At 46.9% G+C, this 18,763-nt stretch overlaps 1 protein-coding gene across 1 annotated transcript in view; it reads left to right on the plus strand.

The window, feature by feature from the left end:
* Nucleotides 1-5,224: 5,224 nt before the first annotated feature.
* PARP1 (poly(ADP-ribose) polymerase 1) overlaps nucleotides 5,225-18,763 on the plus strand; it is a 28,206-nt gene continuing 14,667 nt past the window's right edge. The window contains exons 1-9 of the mRNA XM_085219130.1: nucleotides 5,225-5,450; nucleotides 6,271-6,433; nucleotides 7,155-7,273; nucleotides 8,323-8,537; nucleotides 14,154-14,250; nucleotides 15,558-15,674; nucleotides 16,184-16,360; nucleotides 16,788-16,929; nucleotides 18,430-18,570. Coding sequence (XP_085075256.1) covers nucleotides 5,331-5,450; nucleotides 6,271-6,433; nucleotides 7,155-7,273; nucleotides 8,323-8,537; nucleotides 14,154-14,250; nucleotides 15,558-15,674; nucleotides 16,184-16,360; nucleotides 16,788-16,929; nucleotides 18,430-18,570 — 1,291 coding nt within the window. The 5' untranslated portion in view covers nucleotides 5,225-5,330. The remainder of the gene's footprint in view (nucleotides 5,451-6,270; nucleotides 6,434-7,154; nucleotides 7,274-8,322; nucleotides 8,538-14,153; nucleotides 14,251-15,557; nucleotides 15,675-16,183; nucleotides 16,361-16,787; nucleotides 16,930-18,429; nucleotides 18,571-18,763) is intronic.

Consider the following 18,763-nt stretch of genomic DNA (forward strand, 5'->3'; position numbering starts at 1 on the left):
GCAGGGTAACTAATTAAGACTAGTTGCAGAATGATTAAACTAAGCAGTATTTTCTTTGGAAGAACCATGAGCATTTCATGCCTTAGACAAGTGATTTCCATATGGTTTCCCTTGGCCAGGAAATGCAAGTTGCTTGCTACATCCCTGCTGGCTTTGGTCGCTGAATTCCTGATGTTAGAGATAATGAAAACTATCATATCCCATACTCTCCTATAGACTTTCTGTTCAGTGGGGAGTGTGAGCATTTCCTCCCATCAGCAGTAATGATAATGGGTTTCACTTAATGAGCAGCCTCTGAGATAAATGTACACATGACAACAAATTAGCAGCTATGGATGCAACCCTGAAAGATAATTACCACAGGACCCCAGAATCTCTCCTGGAGGTCTTCAATTTCTTGGTCCCTTAAAGAAAAAGGAGGATTATCTCCTCAGTCAGGAGTGATCCCTGCAACTGGCTCATTCTTTTAAGAGATGCTATAAGGAAGGGCCATGCTTTCCAAAAGCAGTTTCTGAAATGTAACTGTAGACCGCAGGATTGCATTGATGCAGCAGCTTTGCTATGACCTGAGGAGGCTGTGAATAGCACTGGGGCTTCTGCCAAAACTGAGGCCTCATCTCATCTCTGGGGCATGCAGGGATAACTCTCTTATTCAGACAGAGCAAAAGCAGGACAAGGCAAACTACCTGTAAACAAGTGCCAGTGTGCAAATGTGGAGCCATCCACTTTGATAAATGCTGAAATGGTATCCCAGCAGCAGCTGCTTCCAGCGCATCTGGGCAGGCAAGATCTGCTTGTCCTCTGCATCATCCCTACAGTGCCAAACCACGGTCAGCAATGTTGCAGGAAGTCAGGGCCATGCGATCTCCCCGCAGGTCACTGAAAGTTGGTTTTATCTGTAAGTAGCTCCTGTCAGCCTTAACATGTGCAAGGCCTCATAGAAGGAGTGCCTGGTCTCAGCCCATTTGCAGAGAGGACGTGTTCCTTTTGCAGCACTAACCAGAATGGCCAGCTCTGGCTCCATGCAGCCTCAGCACAGAGATGATATGCTCCCCTCTCACCCAACAGGAGGTCAGCATGCCGTGGAATAAGACATGGGTGGCAAAACTGGCCCATGACTGCCTTCATGCCATTTTTCTTGGCATAAGGGGACTTCAGTTTCCAGGGTTGCTAATCCACTGTAAAGTTCACCTCGTAGCTGGAGGGAGAGCTGCAGCTTTACTTAGAATCGACATATTACTCTGAAATGTGTTGCTTTTGGCTGATGCATTTATCAGTGAGTTGTTTCCCTTGTTTCTTTCTCTAATTTATGTCATCACTGCACAGCACACTTTAACTCTCTGGTGTGCTTTGTGCAGTTTGTCTACAAGCACAGAGCAGATGAATGCAACCCAATAGTAGCTGGCTTGCACTCATTAGAGCAGCACTGGAGGGTTTGCGCTCAGTGCTGACAGTGTTCTAAGATTAGGAAAGCAGAGATCAGGGCTCTTGGGGTCTGCTTCCAGCCCTCCCTCTCTGTCTGATCATTACCAATCACACACTGTACAAATGGGATCTTAACCAGATCCCTGAAAAAAATGCGAGACATCTGAATTAAGTGGCTTAATTTGTTTTGGTAGATTTGTGAATACATCAGATGCCCAGACAGGTTTGTGTCTAAAGGCAACTGGGAATGAGGCAGAGCCTGTAAGGGGGGCAATTGGGATGTGGCTGCCAGCATAACAGGAGTCGTCTCCTCACCAAGGGCCAAGTGTGGTGTATTATGGGGTATCTTCCACTTCCACTGCTCATTAGTTGCACTTAATGAATTAGTGGAATTTGCCATGTAAATTCCTGCTGCTCGCCTGGGCAGAGCTGCAGAGTATCTGAACAAATGCAAGCCCAGCCTTCGCCTGATAAAAAGAGGTGGTGGAATAAAGTGATAGAATCACTAAGGTTGGAAAAGACAACTAGGATCATTGTATGCAACCATCACCACCTGGTGAAAAAAGGTGCTTGGGAACTCAAGTGGGGACACAAGCTTCTGAACAGCATCCACATAAAAAAGCAAGTGGCCCAGGAAAGAGTCTTCCATAGTTTTGCCCAGGGCTGACCAAATGGATAAAGAATGACCCAGATTAGGAGACCTGCATCCTGCTTTTTGCCCAGAGGTGGTTTTCCTGCTCATGTCGACAGGCAGCAGAAATCAAGGAAGGGCCATAGGTGCCTACTTGGCCAGTGCTCATCCACCTCCAGCTCACCATGCTGAGCATCTCAAAGAAAGGCCCCATTGTAAGACTTACAATCATGTCTTCCCTCTATCATGTCTCCTCATGATCATAATTGATTAGGTATGAATTTAACCTTCAAAGTCCAATGTGTTACGTCCCTTTTAATGTTCGCAATTAGGAGAACTCTAAATAATATTTCAGCGTTGCTTTGCCGCAACACCTGCCTCTGGCTGTAGACTCCATGGTTTAATTAACCTGCCATAAGAACAAATTTCCTCTTACCTTTTTTAATTTCCCACTCTCTAATTTCATCAAATAGTCATTTGTGTCTCAGTGGCCACACAGGGACTGTAAAACAAGGATGATAGCACAGTATTTCTACCCGGAGGTAATGTCAGTGCAAATAACCTCAGTTCCTGGCAAGCATTTGGATGCTAACTATGGCAAGCACTGTGGCTGTGCTGAGCTCTCTGATATAGACCTTAGACTTCCCCAGATGTACAAGTCACACTCCTGTTATGTTGCCACTGAATTACTGAGATGAGGCTGCTCAGTGGAGTTCTCAGTTGGTTTGAAATATTGCTTCTCCTCCACCAACCGCTCCTCCCTCGCCTCTTCCCACATCCATTTTCCCATGCATCTGGAACGCTAAAAAAACAGAAGCTTATTTAAAGAAGCTTTCTAAAAAGGGGGAAACCGTCAGAGCTGCTTCCCAGAGAGCTCTGAGCTACATTGTAATGCAAAATTGCTCAGGACTGATGAGGAAGAGTCATAGAACCATTAAGGTCGGAAAAGAGCACTTAGAGCATCATATCCAATCATTAAGGTGTCACCACTATCCAAGTCTCTCAGTGCCAGTCAGCTCTAGGCACCGAAGCCCCATCCTTGCACAGAAGCCATGGTAGGAGATACATTCTCTCTCAGACAGTAGGATAATCCCTTTCATTTATTCTGTGGCAAGACAATATGACACTCAGATGTGGGATGCATAGTTTTGCATTCCATTCCCATTGGAGTGGTCTGGGGGTTGATCACTTGCACGAAGAGAGAAGGCACAGCTGAGTCATAGCCACTTGTTGCACCTAGTCAGCTGCCTAAATGCAAACAATACCAGCTATAGTGATTTTGTGCAGCACCATGGAAGAAACAAATCATTCATGTGGACAGGATAACATAGCACTGAAAAGGTTTTTTGTACAAATTTCTCAATTAGTAATAAATTGTCTCCCCCGGCAACAAATCCAGACCTGAGTAAGAACAGTTCTGGCTCCCCTACAGGATATATACAGTAGTGTTCCAACATTTTCTCACCCTTTATGAGATGCTCCACAGGGTGGAAAACTTGTCAGAAGGCATCTTTGCATACATAAGAAATGGAGATCAGTGCAGCACAGTATGGAGGATTTAGTGCTCCAGGCACTGCCAGCACAATGCGAGGGGAAGCACTTGGTCCTGTTTCAACAGGAGCTGTGTTATGGCTTCCTGGGACCTGCGCTTGCAGAATGCAGGTAGGGAGTTTGATTCAGTTCTGCTCTGGCTTTCAGAGGAATCTAGTGCCCTGAAGTCAAAATGTAATTCTGCTGGGGGTGTCATAAACTGTGGGTGGAATTCCTATATAATCATATGACTCCAGATAGGGAGGCTTTAAGGGAAGTACTATGGATCCTGATATTTATGATGAAGCCTGCAGATCAGTCCTAACAACTGGATGCCTTTCCTCGCCTACACTGCTGTGCACAATGCAGGGAGCCCATATGTGATACATGGCTTTTCCTGGCAAGTACCGCACTGTATGCACCAGCAGTCAGTACTGGACATAAACAAAACTTAGCTCTGAGGATCTGGAGGCTCTAGCCTGCTCTGGTTACAGAGAGGGGAAACAAACTACAGGTCTCGTGTGTCTTTGTGGCACTTGTCATCCAGCAGGATCCCAAAAGTCAGCAGCCCACTGACACTGGTGTGCTGTTAGAAAGGCATGTGGAGAGCCTGCATGGGACCATAAAAATCTTACTTTCTCTAACTGCTGCTGCAGCTTATTGTAAAACTCAGCAGCCAAACAGTGAGGCTTCTGAAATACCGAATTTACTCCAATGTATGATCCCCTGGGAAAATGCCGTTGCAGGCACCAGTTCTCAATGCCACCAGAGCATCCACTGGTTTGTAACAAAGCACAGCATCCACAGTGCTGTCAGCATCACTGAGGGCCCTGGACGAGTCCTCGCTCACCGGTGCCTTGCTGCCTTGTGAGAGGGGAAATGTGTTATGATCCACATGTCAGGCTTCAGACACAGAGATGCAGAGCGAGATGAGGCTTCAGAGAGCAACAGATTTATGAGGGGAACTAATGTGACGCGGACACTACAACACCACAAATCAAGGAGACACTCTGTGTAGGAAATTACATTGCAATGCAGTTAGAATCATAGCAGTGTAATGCTTTGTGCAGACAGCCTTACTTCAAGCCTGATCCTTTCAAGAGCCGGGTTTGAGCTTATTCCTGCAGAAGAACCTGCTACTCTCTTTTAAAAAGAAAATCCACTCAAACCTAACTCGAACAGCATTAATTTAGTGGCCCCAGTGGGAGGGAACACCACCAGGGAGCCATTCCTCCTTTGCAGGAGCCCTATAAATAAATATCGTATAAACAAAAACTATTTTCAGAGGCGCCGCACACATTCGTGGAAGAAGAATTCCCCCAAGGGTAATGGTATGCAGGAAGTCCCCGAGCCACAAATCTCGCAGTCGCCATCAAAGGAACAGAAAAACACTTGGCGACGAGTTGGAGGAACTTCAGCGCCTCGCACCGCCGTTCTCCAGCGAGGCTGTACTGCCAGCGCCCCCTGCTGCCGTTAGAGGCTATCACCTCCGAGATGAGAGGGACACAGAAGGCCCGGCCCCAGCCACGTGACCGCCGCTCCCCGCCCCCCCATTGATACCCCGCACCGCACCGGAAGGTTCCAGGCGCCGCCAGACACGGCGAGTCGCTGCCCGAGCGGCGGATGGCGGCCGGGCGATGGGGCGGGCAGGGCGCTCGGCGTTCGGCTAGCGCTGCCTGCGGCGGGCGCGCGGCGCGGTTCGGCGCGCCTGGGCTCGGGGTGAGGGGCTCGGCGTTCGGCGGCGATGGCGGAGACGGGGGACAAGCCGTACCGCGCGGAGTACGCCAAGAGCGGGCGGGCGTCGTGCAAGAAGTGCGGCGAGAGCATCGCCAAGGACTCGCTGCGCCTGGCCCTCATGGTGCAGGTACGGTGCGGCCCCGGGGCTCGGCTGCGCTGCCGGGGGCCCACGCCGCCGTCGTCCCGTGGGGCTTCAGCCTCACGGCGCCGCGGGGCGCCCGCATGCGGCCCAGGGGTCGGCAGGGAGCGCGGCGCCCATCCCGCGCGGGGCGCCCGATGGAGCGGAGCGGCGCCGCACGTGGCCCCGCTTCCTCCGCCTTTTGTCTGCGGGACGCGGCGCGCGCTGCCGGGCTCGACTGGGCCACGCGCTGCGCTCGTGTCGTGGCGCCGGGTACGCGCGGAATCACAGGACGGTTTGGGTTGGGAGAGATGCAGACCGGCAGTGGGCGGGGCCGCCCCCCACCGGCTCGGGCTGCCCGGGGCCGCGTCCGACGCTCGTCCAGGGATGGGCCGCCCGCAGCTTCTCCGTATGGCCTCGGGCGCACGGAGCGGCTCGCTGCGGTGCCGCGGGGTAGGCGTGTGCTCGCTAGGAGAGCCGTGCTGGAAGCGCCAGTGGCCGAGCGCCGGGTGTCATTAACGCCACGGTTGTTTGTGCGCGGTGTTTGGTGCCAAACCGCCGTTCCCTTCCCTCCGCTGGGTGCCGGAGCGCTGACAGGCTGCGACCCGGCGGCTCGAAGTCGGCCCAGCACAGCTCCCTCAGCGGGGCGGGATGCTGTCCTGCTGGAGGCCGTGGTGTTCCCCTTGCATCGTGGGGACTCTGCGTCATGTTTGTGGTCCCTATGGGGCAGGGCCGGTAGCCAGCGTTTACCTAAATACTCTTCATTTCCCCCTCACCCCGCCCAGTTGGTTCTCAGCTGCTGCACCTCAGCCTCGTGTGTTTTTTGTAGTCACCCATGTTTGATGGCAAAGTCCCTCACTGGCACCACTACAGCTGCTTCTGGAAGCGGGCGCGGATCGTGTCCCACACGGACATCGATGGCTTCCCTGAGCTCCGCTGGGAGGACCAGGAGAAAATCAAGAAGGCCATTGAAACTGGAGGCCCTGGAGGAGGTAAGCAGAGCTGTCCTGGTGTCCAGAGCTGGAACCGTGCTCTGTCTTCTCAGGCTGTTGTTAGAGTTACCTAATGACCGTATCCCTGCAGCAAATGGTGTCAGAAGAATTGCTGTGATGTGTCCACTCTCCAGAGCCAGGATGCTAGCACTGTGATTCAGACCAGTTTTAAAGCAGAAGGGGAAAGGGGGGGAGTGGAAGAAAGCTAAGGCAGTCGGCAGACATGTTGCCAAATATTTTTTGTTATCAATACTGTATTTTGTTTTCAGTTCTTTGGTATTAATACTCTTTTGACACGCAATACTTACGGTGTTGCCACTGCAGCATGTGTTTGTGGTAGCTCTATAGAGCCGTGGTAGCTTTGTAGAGCCCTTAGGTGATGAACTGAGCCAGGGAGGAATGAGGCGTTCTGAGTACAGAGCAGACCAAAGCCAACGAGTGACTGTGTGAATCTGAGTGCTTGTGCAGTTTCAGAATGATGACTGCCTGATGAAGTGTATTAATAATTTAAAAAAAAAAAAAAAGGAAGTTATCACTTTGAAAGAGGACTTTCATTTTGAAAGGAAGTTATCACTTTGAAAGAAGACTTTCATTTTTCATGTTTGGAAGCAGAACACAGAGGTTTATTAATCCAGACTGCTAACAATCCGGAACAGATGGGAAGAAACAAAAAAGGAGGGAGGGTGCCTTTTGAAGCTCCGTATTTGCTTTTGCTCTCCAGGAAAAGGAGGGGACCAGGAAGGAGGTGGCAAGGCTGAGAAGAGCCTAACTGACTTTGCTGCAGAGTATGCCAAGTCTAACAGGAGTACTTGCAAAGGTTGTGAGCAGAAAATAGAAAAGGTAAAAAGCTTTTCTTTAGTTCTCCATCTCACCTGTTCTCCCACCAGTCCCAGTTCAAACAGAAGTTTCTCTAACTGCCTCCTCGTGTCCTGCATTTGGAAGGCAGTTGTAGAGTTTCTTTTCTTGGTCTGAGAAGCAGCCTTGTCGGAAGACTGACATAAAGCTGTCCCTCAGGCACTGGAGCCTGGACTTCAGATCTGCTGATGCTTCCTTTTTCTTGGATGTTACAGCAGACTGAAATGTTGCTTGCCAGCATGCTTTGTTAGAATAAAAGGGTGAGAGCCACCGCTAACCATGTCTTCCACTTGTTCAGGCACTGCAGACATGTCAGTTTCTTTCTCCTTCTTTGTTTCTGTGTAGTATATGAATCAGACAAAAACAGCAGTACCTAATTAATGATAATGCCCCATATTTCAGCTTGTCTTGTTGCTCTACTTTTAGAGACAATCGGCAAAGCGAAGCTGTGAGCCTCTGGTAGGTGAGAATAGAGCTGCCAGTTCTGTGCAGTTGGTGAGGACCACATGACAGTGCTGGTGTACTTGTGTCTGCAGAAACATTGGTGGCTGGGGAGTAGGCAATCCCTTCTTGGAGCGTGAAGCATTGCAGTCTAAAAGCACTTAAGCCAAGTAATTCTTTGGGCATCTGAAAAGTAATTTGCAGAGAATGAGATCATAGTAAAGATTGACTGATAAGGACATAAAGTCAGCTTTCAGAGTCTCCTCCGTGTGGCTTGGTGATGTGATCTTTGCTTATTCTGGTTAACTGGCAGGGAGTTGAAAGTGTAAAGACTACAGAATTATCTGTTTCAAGTGTTCTTTTTTCAACAGAAAGTTACTTAATAGGCTGTTTTTCCAACCTAAGACAAGGTATTAGTGAAAGCAGTGGATCTGTAAGGAAAGGGTTTGGACAATAGTTGCAGGCTTTGGTGGAGAAACTACTGGCATTTAGCAGGTGTGCAGGAAGCATCATGTTGGTAATGAGCTTACTAACATCCTGCTCCTCCCAGAACAGCCTAACAATTGCTGTTGTGTCTTTTTAACCTGCCCCAGGGCCAGATTCGGATTTCCAAGAAGATGGTGCATCCCGAAAAACCACAGCTGGGGATGATCGATAACTGGTACCACCCGGACTGCTTTGTGAGCCGCCGGGCAGAGCTGGGCTTCCTCCCAGCATATGGGGCCACCCAGCTCCTGGGTTTCAGCATCTTGAAAGCTGAAGATAAAGAAACTCTGAAGAAGCAACTACCGGCTGCCAAGACTGAAGGGTATGTGGGGAATGCAGCAAATTGTGTGATTTCAAGGAACAGCTACTTGCCTTCGTATACGTTTGTGATGTATGCGTTGTGGCATTGTTATCTCGGTCTTAAAAGAGTAGTGCTTGTAGGAGGATGTGGTCATCCAGTGGCATTAGAGCAGGTAACAGTGGGCTGATTCCTCAACCCTGGGAGGCTGCAGTCTGTTTATCCATGTGACTGCACTGAGGAAAGGCTGAGGCTGGCAGCTGTGACTTACAGGACTGATGTGGGGTTTTCAGCCATAAATATTACGCATGTGGTAGAAATGGATATGGGCTCTGGATTCGTTGTGTGATGTTGTTATCAGCCTTGATTTCTCTACCTAACCACTTGTTACAGAATTGGTTTGACATCTACACACTGCTGATCTGTGATATACAGAGTCTGATAACAGTGCTTATTGCCTGCATGGTGCTTACACTTGGATGCTTTTGTTTGCTAAGCCTTTTATGATAGACAGTTGAAATCTTATTGCTTTGCACTGAAATTTTGAATGGAGGCTCTTAACAGAAGTTGAACTGATAGAGAAGCCCTTCCAGGTGGCTTGCTAGTTTTGGTTGATCTTTCTCAGTTAATGAAGGCTTTTATGTTTGAGGTGACTTTGCCTAGCATCACATTTGTTAACACAAGCCAATGCTGCATTTTTCCCATGAAGGAGGAAGCATAAAGTATCACTGGGTTCTACAAACAGGAACGATGTTGTCTTGTAAGGTGTTGGGCTTCCCCGTGTACTTCCTAGACTGAATTCAGCAATACTTCTGCAAGGAGTCACTGTGAATCTGCCCAGTGAGACTGACATCGGGTTCTGAAAAGATGTAGTTGTATCAAGTCTGTGCAGTCTTTGTCAGTTTTGGTCCTGTGTAAGTGTGTGGCTGATGGGCATGGTTCAGAGCTTCTGAGTATCAGCGTTGGTTTTGATTATAGATAACAGAGTAGAGCTTGCATAAATTGATCTGTGTGTTAAGAGTCTGCCATTCAACTTATGTGCTTGATTCTTGGTTGGCAAGCGGTTGTTCCGAATGTATTCAGCAGCAGTGCAGATGCTGTGGGGAGGGTTCTGCAGTGTCATGCAGATACTTTTCCGTGGGTCTGTATGCCAGTGTTCAGCCCTGTCCCCTGAGCTGCTGGAGTCTGGTACCCTTCAGACTGTGCTGTGCTATCTGGGACTGCTTTCCTTTCACATAGTAGGCACCTTCCTTCTGTGTGCATTGCAGAATGTAGGTAGGAGTACCAAGTTTTTACATGTTTGCTGCTTTTTGCATTCCACTTCATCCTGGGGCAGTGAATGAGTTTAATAAGGTTATTAGTAACTTTCTCCCATGTCTTCAGCAAAGCACTAGAGATTTGACTGGTTGCTTTTTTGTTTTTTTGTTTTTTGTTTTTTGTCTGCCCTGATTCTGCTTTTCTGGGCCACTCTCTGGGATGATATTCAAAATATGAAGGCTTTGCAAAGGTAGGCCAGAAGACAGTTTGCCAAGTCACTGTGTAAATAAGAGTCTAGAATTGCACTGGAAAAAAGCTTAGTGTGGTGATGTATGGTAATGTGAACCAGGACCTTATGCCAGAAAAACAGTAGGAAATGCCACCTTTCCTGCTTCCAAAGCACTGCATGAACAAGCCTCTTGCCTGTGAGGGTGCTGACTGGCTCTTGTGAGCCATCACCTTTCTTTGCCATTTGGGCTGTGTGCTTGACCTGAGGGTATTAAGGATGAATTGGCAAAGAGACCATCTGTCTCAGAGCTAACTGAGTGAGTGGGAGTGTAAATAAGTGGAATGAGTGGAGTGGTGTGGTTGTGCTTCCTCGCTGGGGATTATCTGACAAGAAAGTACAGAGTTCTGAAGAAGCTAAGAAGAAGGTGGGGGGGAAATCCAGAAGTTTGAATGAGGTGCAGCTCTCTCCCATTTTTTAGCTTGTGCATTCGATCAGATAACAGGTATTAATGACAGAAATTGCAGCTTCTTGCAGAAACAATATCAGAGCATCTGCTGTAGGTGAGATTCTGAAAGTGATCTTCAGTTATCTCTACTTGTGCTGCATTCAAATTACATCCAGTCAGCTGTTTGCAGTTTGGATACGACATACCCAAATTCATCTGCTGCTTCTGCATGTCTGGCCTGTGCTCAGCAGAGACACTCTGACTGGAGCTGCTGTCAGCCCTTTGCATAAAAGCAATGATCTCACATACGTGTTGCAGGTGAGTGAAACTGAGGCATTGAGCAACGCTACCGAGAATAGGATGGAAAAATCTCTTCCCTCTGAAGGACAAAAATGGGAAGATATCCAGCAAGGATCCTAGCTCCTTTCATTGGTCATTACTGGATGCAGTCCTCCCCTGCATGGAACTGCTGCTCAGTATGGTAGCAAAGCCTCATTCTGGAGGTGTTGTCAGGCAGCACCCAATTAGCTGCAGATAATCTGAAGCAGAGAATAAGTACTCGTGTCAGCAACAATCTGCAAGTGCTTTACAGAGTGAGGAAGGGGGTTCCAGATCCTTCCTATATCAGGTGCTTGTCTTTATCCAAGGTTACTGTCCTTATGTCTTTGTTTTCATTCTTATGAGGACATGAAAAATGGAGTAAATGGTAAGGAAGGGCCAATTGGGGGTGGGCCGGTTCACCTTCCTCATCATCCTTTTTAAAGCTGGAGTGGATCTCGTAGTTCTGTATCTTCCAGGGAGGTGAAAAGTGTTCTCTGTTGTCTGGTCAGTGCTAGTCTTCTAAGCAAGCTGTTGGACTGTATCTGTTTAGTGCACAGACTTTCCCTTCTGCAGCAGAAGAAAGGCTGTATGCAGCAGCACCCGGCTGCTATTAGCAGCACAGTGTCTGGTCCCAGTGATGGCAGGTAAAAGGAGTGTGCGTCAACGAGTATCTGCTTTGTTAGTTTTTTGTAAAATTTGTGACTTTGGACAGATAGGAGATGAATTCACTTTTGTCCATCCCTTCTTGAAGCTGTATAAAATAACAATTGGTGTTTGCTTTAAGTATTGGGCATAGGCAGGGACGGGGGAGAAGGTGAGAAACTTCCAGCTATGTACCTCTCTGCAATCTATATGATCCCCCTCACACTGCAGATTGGCTGGAGCAGGTATGACAGTTGTTGGGTACAGGCAAAGCAACCCACTGTCCCGTCCCCCCCCCCCTCTGAGAAACTGCCAGAAGTACGAATCCTGCTGGGACTTGGATACTTTCCCTTGGTCCAGGGGCCTCTCAGCAGGGTGACTGCCTTCCATTTGTTTGGCTTTCCTCCTTTTGGAGGCAAGTTGCTGCACAGCCATCAGCCTTGGCTTGCTGGAGGCACCCTGGCTCTCAGCCTGCCAACGAGAGACACTGCAGATGCACAGTGTTTGGGCACCCATCCTAAATACTTGCATGATTAAGCCCTCTGGCTTGGGAAGGTACAGCAATGTGTGCATTGTGTTCATGCTGGTGTGTTTTTCCCTTATTATTCTGTATGCCTGTGATTTGGTTAAACTTCCAGGAGCTGTAATTTGCATGATGAGCACTTTGTGTTTGGTGCTGCAGTGATCAATGGATGCTCTGGGCTTGTGCCTTGTGGAGCCTGCAGCCAAAGGGAGAGGAGCACCCTTGTGTGGCCTGAGGACCTTTGGAAGCATGGCTGTGCTTGTACTGCATCCAGTCTTGCCTTGCTGTTTCTTGTCCGTGCCATTTAGGAAACAGTATTGTGAATAGGAGAGCAATTGAGAATGTTAACTTTGACTTACCCAACAGCCACAGCTTATGCATACTTTTAAGTCTATCTGATGTTTTTAAATGATTGTAACTCTTTGACAGAGTTTGACAATGCAGTGGAACATCCAAGCTGTGCTCATGCTGTACCTCAATTTCTAGGCCCATCCTGCCCCAAATGGGGTAAAATTTAATTTTATTTCCTCGTGATGAGAACATGCACTGAGAGTGATTTATTGATACTGTTACAGGCAGACCAAGGGGGTGACATGACTCTGGAAACCTGAATATTCTTATGAGGTCTCATTCAGAATCCTGCAAAAATCTCTGGCTCTTGTTTGGCTTTCTCTTTTTTCGTCTTTCCTGTGCAAAGTTTCCTGTACCTTCTCCATGCACATCTGTAATGGTTCAGCTAATAACAGTAAATTTCCTCACACAAAGCGGCACAATAGTACATCATGAAACCATGTCTTATCACAACAAACCCTGCTTAAGTTTCTTTCATACAGTTCCCTTGTAGATACTGAAAAGCTGCAGTTAGGTCTCTCTAAAGCCTTCTCCAGACTGAACAGTCCCAGCTCACTCAGCATGTCCTCAGAGGGGGAGGTGTTCTGTTCCATTCCTCAGGTCATTTTTGTGGCCTTTCTCTGGACGCGCTCCAACAGGTCCATCTCTCCTATACTGAAGACTCTACATCTGGATGCAGTACTGTAGGTGAGGTCTCACCAGCACAGAGCAGAGGGGCAGGTTCACTTCCCTCACCCTGCTGGCCATGCTTCTTTCTGGTGCAGCTTCTTTTGGTGCATTTGGCTTTCTGGGCTTCAAGGCCACAAGCTGGCTCATGCCCAGCTGCTATCCACTCATACTGTCAGGTCCTTTTCAGCAGGGTAGTGCTCCATCCTTACATCCCTCATCATGTACTGATTGTGAGGATTGCCGCACACCATGCTGAGGTGGCAGCAGGGGGAGGGAGGGAATTGTTCCTCGGTGCTCTGCCCTTGTGAGGCCCTGCGTGCAGTACTGTGCCCAGGTATGGGGTCTCCAGTACACGAAGAATGCAGTGTGTCCAGTGGAAGACAGAGATGCTCAGAGGACTGGAGCACCTCTCCTATGAAGAAAGTCTGAGGGAGCTGTTATTGTTCAGCATGGAGAGGAGGAGGCTGTGGGGATATCTCGCTGCGGCCTTCCAGTACTTCAAGGGAGTTGATAAGCAGGAGAAAGACCAACTTTTTACATGGTCTGATAGCGATAGGACTGGGGGGGTGGCTTTAAACTAAAAGAGGAGAGATTTAGGTTGGATGTTAAGTGGAGAATTCTTTACCCAAAAGGCACTGAGACACTGAAACAAGTTGACCAGAAAAGGTGTGAGTGCCCCATCCCTGGTGGTGCTCAAGGCCAGGTTGGATGGGGTCCTGGGCAGCCTGAGCTGGTGGCAGCCCTGCTCCTGGCTGGGGATTGGAACTGGATTGTCTTTAAGGTCACTTTCAACACAAGGCATTCTGTGACGATTCCATGGTAGTCATAACCTTCATTGCTACACCTCCTCATATGTGGAGAGGTGTATGTATTCTCGTGGGTCTTTGTGTATGCCCTTGTAGTAACTAATACAGATGTGGCTGAATATGCCTGCAGTTCCCAATGTTGTAGCATTTTATGTGCTGTTCTGCCAGATCATAATTATCCTGTGAAAAGCCCAAAAGTGTGCCTGATCTAATTGAGGCAGTTGTTGCAGAGCCAAGTACGTGTCTGTGATGTAGCACTGAGGAATTTTGAAAAGTGGTCTTGCCACTTATTCAAGTCTCTGCAGATATCAGCAGTCAGTAACCTGAGCCATTTTAATGGATAGGCGTTTAAATAACTTATTTTCACTATGTATGTTCTTTATTTTTTCTCTCTTAGAAAGAGAAAAGGAGAAGAGGTAGATGGAAATGTGATTGCAAAAAAGAAATCAAAAAAAGAAAAAGAAAAAGAATCAAAGCAGGAAAAACAGCTGAAGGTGAGTTTTAGCTGATTAGATCCTAAAAACTGCCTAGCTAGAACAATGCAGTGTCAGACACTAACTGAAGAGCTGTGGTACCTGGAGAGGAACTGTACCTGCTGCCTAGATGAAGCAGAGTTGCAGTACAGCTGGTCCTTATGTCTTGGCACAGGAGGTGGCCTGATGCAAAGCCATTGCTGAAGGCGATTCTCCCTGCTGTTGTCTCCTGAAATAGAAGAAGGAACTTTTCTAGGACTTAGGCTTATTAGATTTAAATAGATTAGGCTAAATGCCTTCTTTCTCTCAGAGAAGTTGGTTTCACGAACCTTCCTGTTTCATCTGACTGTGGTTGCTGAAGCTCTGATACCAAGCACTGTTTCAGAAGAGCTTGGCAACCAATAAAGAGCTCACTGTAAAAATGAAGCAAAGTGTGGAATTAGATTACAGAGAGGTCATATCTCTCTCACCCTATGAGAAGCAGTTGTTGAGTACAAAGTGTGATTGATTGCAGCTTTCTACCTTTTAATTTTGGAATACTGTGGGAAGAATTCCTAATGGAGCTGTGAGAATTTTATATTCATTGAAAGTTTGGCATAGGTACTTTCCAAGAAAAAAAATAACAAGCAGCTTTGCTAAAGCTAATGCTTAATGGAGCTGTAAAGAAAATGACATGATCTGATTTTTTAGAACATCTCTTTTCTGTCTAACCCTTTCACCTTTTGTAGAAAGGCCTAAAAGAACGTGCAGGCCTTTCTGGGCCATTTCATGTTTCTGATCTAAAAGTACTTCTTACACTTAAGTGTCTTAAAATAAGGACAATGTGTTCCAGCATTTGTGATTTTTATTTTAATAAAATACACTCTAATGCAGTGATATCCCCGCTGTTGGCAGTGTGAACTGGATTGTTGATGCTTGCAGAGGCTGTTGAGAGTACACTGAGAGTAGAAGTGTGGTAGAAACACAGGTTCTGCTCCACCTAAAAGCCAATTGTTTTGCTATAAAAACTTGTATCTTTTTGTATGGGGTAGTGCTGTAAGACTTGTTCCACAGTCTTTCTGCTCACATATACAATGCAGAAGCATTGTCTTATACAGAATCCCATAAAGCCAAGCTTTCCCTTGCAATCTTCTTGTGAGAGTACTTTTGAAAGCTATCATGTGCATATATATTCATACTGAAATCTGAAGCATGTGTCTTTAAAGACCTGATCCAGTTGTTTGGATAAAACATGTGGTTCTCCCTGTGGTGAAGCACCATGCTGCAGTTATGGACGTGTTCAGTAGTGAGTGTCTGCAAATAGCTAAGCTGACAGGCTTTGTCCACAGGAGCAGACAGAGCTGATCTGGGGCATCAAGGATGAGCTGAGGAAGGTCTGCTCCACCAATGACCTGAAAGAGCTGCTGATTGCCAACAAGCAGGAGGTGCCTTCAGGGGAGAATGCAGTAAGTTGGTCTGTAGTCATTTTGCATGTCTGCTGGGTCTTGAATGTCCCAACTGATTGGTATTTTTGTCACTGGCTCTGCAAAAGCACATTGGCTGTGGTGCTTCGCATTGCCTCCTTCTAACTGTTACGTTAGGCTAGAGGAGGCAAAGACTGAGTTATTTTCTAGTTATTTTCTGGCACGCTTCCTAAAAAAGTCACATTTTAGACTGTGTAACTGGGAAAAGGTTTCTCTCTTTCAGAGGCACATGTCACATGAAGTGTTTTTGTTTATTAAGGCTGTAGAGAGTGTGGGATGAGGTGTGGGAAGTGTCTAGACTCAAAATGGCCAAGAAAATCTCTAGGCAGGAAAACTGGGGCTTGTCTGAGCCTACGTTCCCACCTACATACTTGTGCTCAGATGCAGTAGCTCATCTACTTCTTTTCGTCTCCAGCAGTGCTGTCTGGTCAGGCTCTGTGTGGGAGTTATGCTCTCCTGAATGCCCAGTTCTGTATTCTTTGTTGTTTTAGATTTTGGACCGAGTGGCAGATGGGATGGCGTTTGGAGCTCTGCTTCCCTGCGAGGAATGTAAGGGGCAGTTTGTGTTCAAGAGCGATGCATACTACTGTTCAGGGGACATTACTGCCTGGACTAAGTGTGTGGCTAAAACACAGACTCCCAACAGGAAAGACTGGGTAATCCCAAAGGTGGGTGTTGACTGTAAATGTGATGATCTGAAGCATGCTTCTTAATTGATGCTTCCTCTTGTGAGGAGTTTGGATGTTGGATGCTGGAGAGCAAAGTGTGCTGCAGTGCTCAGCAGCTGTGACAGCGGGGAATCCTGTCACGGCTCCATCTCTCTGGGGGCAGTTAATATAGAACAAAATCATCCCTTTTCCCAGTAACGCTAAATTAAAAGAGATATTGCTGATTTGATTTGAAACCAGTCGTTTACTCTCCTCTAGCTTTGTTTTCTGAATCAGTGAAGTGAATATTTGCCTATCTTAATATGAGTATCTTGGAAATCCTTTGAGACCTATGATAAATGACAGAATCTGGCCACTGCTTAACTTGGCTTTTAAATTTTGTAATAGTATTTGTTGTTTTTAAACTCTGTATGCTTCTATCATACAGGAATTTCGTGAAATTCCTTATCTCAAAAAGTTTAAGTGTAAGAAGCAGGACAGGATATTCCCTCCTGAGGCTGCAACTGTGAACTCTGTGCCACCTCCATCTGTATCTGCTCCTTTGACAGAGACTGTCTCTACACCCCAAGGTCAGTGGAGTTCAGGGTGGTGTTTGATGCCGTTTCCATCCAAATGGGCCCCTTGAAGAGGCCTGCTGTTTGCGGTTCTCTTACCCCTGAGCAGTCTGAGCTCTCCTGGTGAGAAACAGAATTGTAAATTGTCATGTGCTACCTCTTCCTAGTGAAGGAAGACCCTTTTCTGGCTCACCGGGAGATCTTGTTGTTTTTTCATGTGTGTGTGGGTACTGGTTTCTTTTTCTGACAAATCATTTTGGGTATTTGATGGTGTATTCACAATGAATCAAAGAGTTAAAGGCCCATGTCCCAGCTGGGACCTGCTGTGAAATACTTTCTGATTTGGTTTCTTGGGGAGCATCCAGGATCCTCAGTAATATCAACTTCCATATTCTGCACCCAGTGTTAGGTTTTTAAGGTCAGGAAGTTGTTTGAAATCCTCTTTGTGTACTTAGTCTCAACAACTGCTGACTAGCATTGTGCAAGAACAGATGTGCTGTCTCCGATCTGCAAATTGGCAAATGGTTCAACTCCACTAGTTCCACATAAGCCACTGGCACAAGTTGCACCCTTCAGTGATGTGCCTTGTCCACTAAGAACTGTAACTTCTTATTTAGTTTATTTAGCCCTGGCTGTAGTTTGGAGAGCAAGGGGATGTTGTTACTTGGTGAAGAGGGTGAAAGTAATTTCTGTCTAGCTGATATTGGCCAGATCATGTTATTTTAACTGGCAACTTGATTCCCATTCCAGTGTGTTCTGAAAATAAATACAAACTACTGACTAGAATTAAGCCCAGGTTACTTTGTTTGCTAGCAGCCTAACTCATTTGTGTCTGGAATGGTGGATGGGAGGAACAAAAACCTTTCAGTTTAGCATTCATCTTTAGAAGTGCAGGAAAAGCTTTCAGACATTCATTGTGCTCTGAATCCACCTGCATTGCAAAGCTCATTGCATCAGTATTGACACCACAAAGTAGTGAAGCATCAACTGCTTACCAGTTTGCTTGTTGCAGGGTTTGCATGATTCAGCCAGTTTCCGACTTTGAACTGCCTGTAAAATCAAGACTCAAATATACTGTAACATGTGAGAATGCTGTTCTTTGAGAGATAGACTTTCTCCAGCTCCTCAAAAGCAGATTTCCTTTTGAAGAGGCAGGACCTTTCATGTTGTCCAGTCATCAGATGAAGAGGGAAGCTGAGCAAAGTCTCTAGTAGACAGTTCTGAAGCAAACTTAAACAAAACAAAACACAACAACACTAAATGCAGGCAAATAATGTGCCCACATACGCATCTTTTCCAGCCTTCCATTTATTCTGTTTGTTGTACGTGCTTCATCATCTCCCTTAGAGAATGGAAGCTTTCTCCCACTCATTAGTCAGACCCACTTGGACTCATCTCCCTGCAGGCTGTGCTGATTTTTCTGAGTGTGTGGGATGCTGTCTCTTTATGCTTATTATTTGTGTGGGGAACTCTGTGCTTTTAACTAATGTGTTGGTCTTGTTTCTGAACCCCTAGACAAACCACTGACCAACATGAAGATCCTGACCCTTGGAAAGCTGTCCAAGAACAAGGAGGAAGTGAAGAATATTGTGGAGGAGTTGGGAGGAAAAATGACAACAACAGCTAACAAGGCCACCCTGTGCATCAGCACTCAGAGTGAGCAGCCTTGGGGTGGTCACTGGTAGCACTGGACGCATGTACTTGATTAGAGCTCTATGTGGGTTAGTGTTTGGATTAGGGAGTGTGTTTGCACTTGCATGTGGCCTTGGAAAAGTAAAAGGAAACGTGAGTTGGTTGAGTTTTACTCACCTAGCAAAAAGTAGTCATGTGGGTTGTGCCGTAAAGGCTG

The sequence above is a fragment of the Meleagris gallopavo genome, chromosome 2 (assembly GCF_905368555.1).
Source record: "Meleagris gallopavo chromosome 2, MGAL_WU_HG_1.1, whole genome shotgun sequence".
Taxonomy (NCBI): Eukaryota; Metazoa; Chordata; class Aves; order Galliformes; family Phasianidae; genus Meleagris; species Meleagris gallopavo.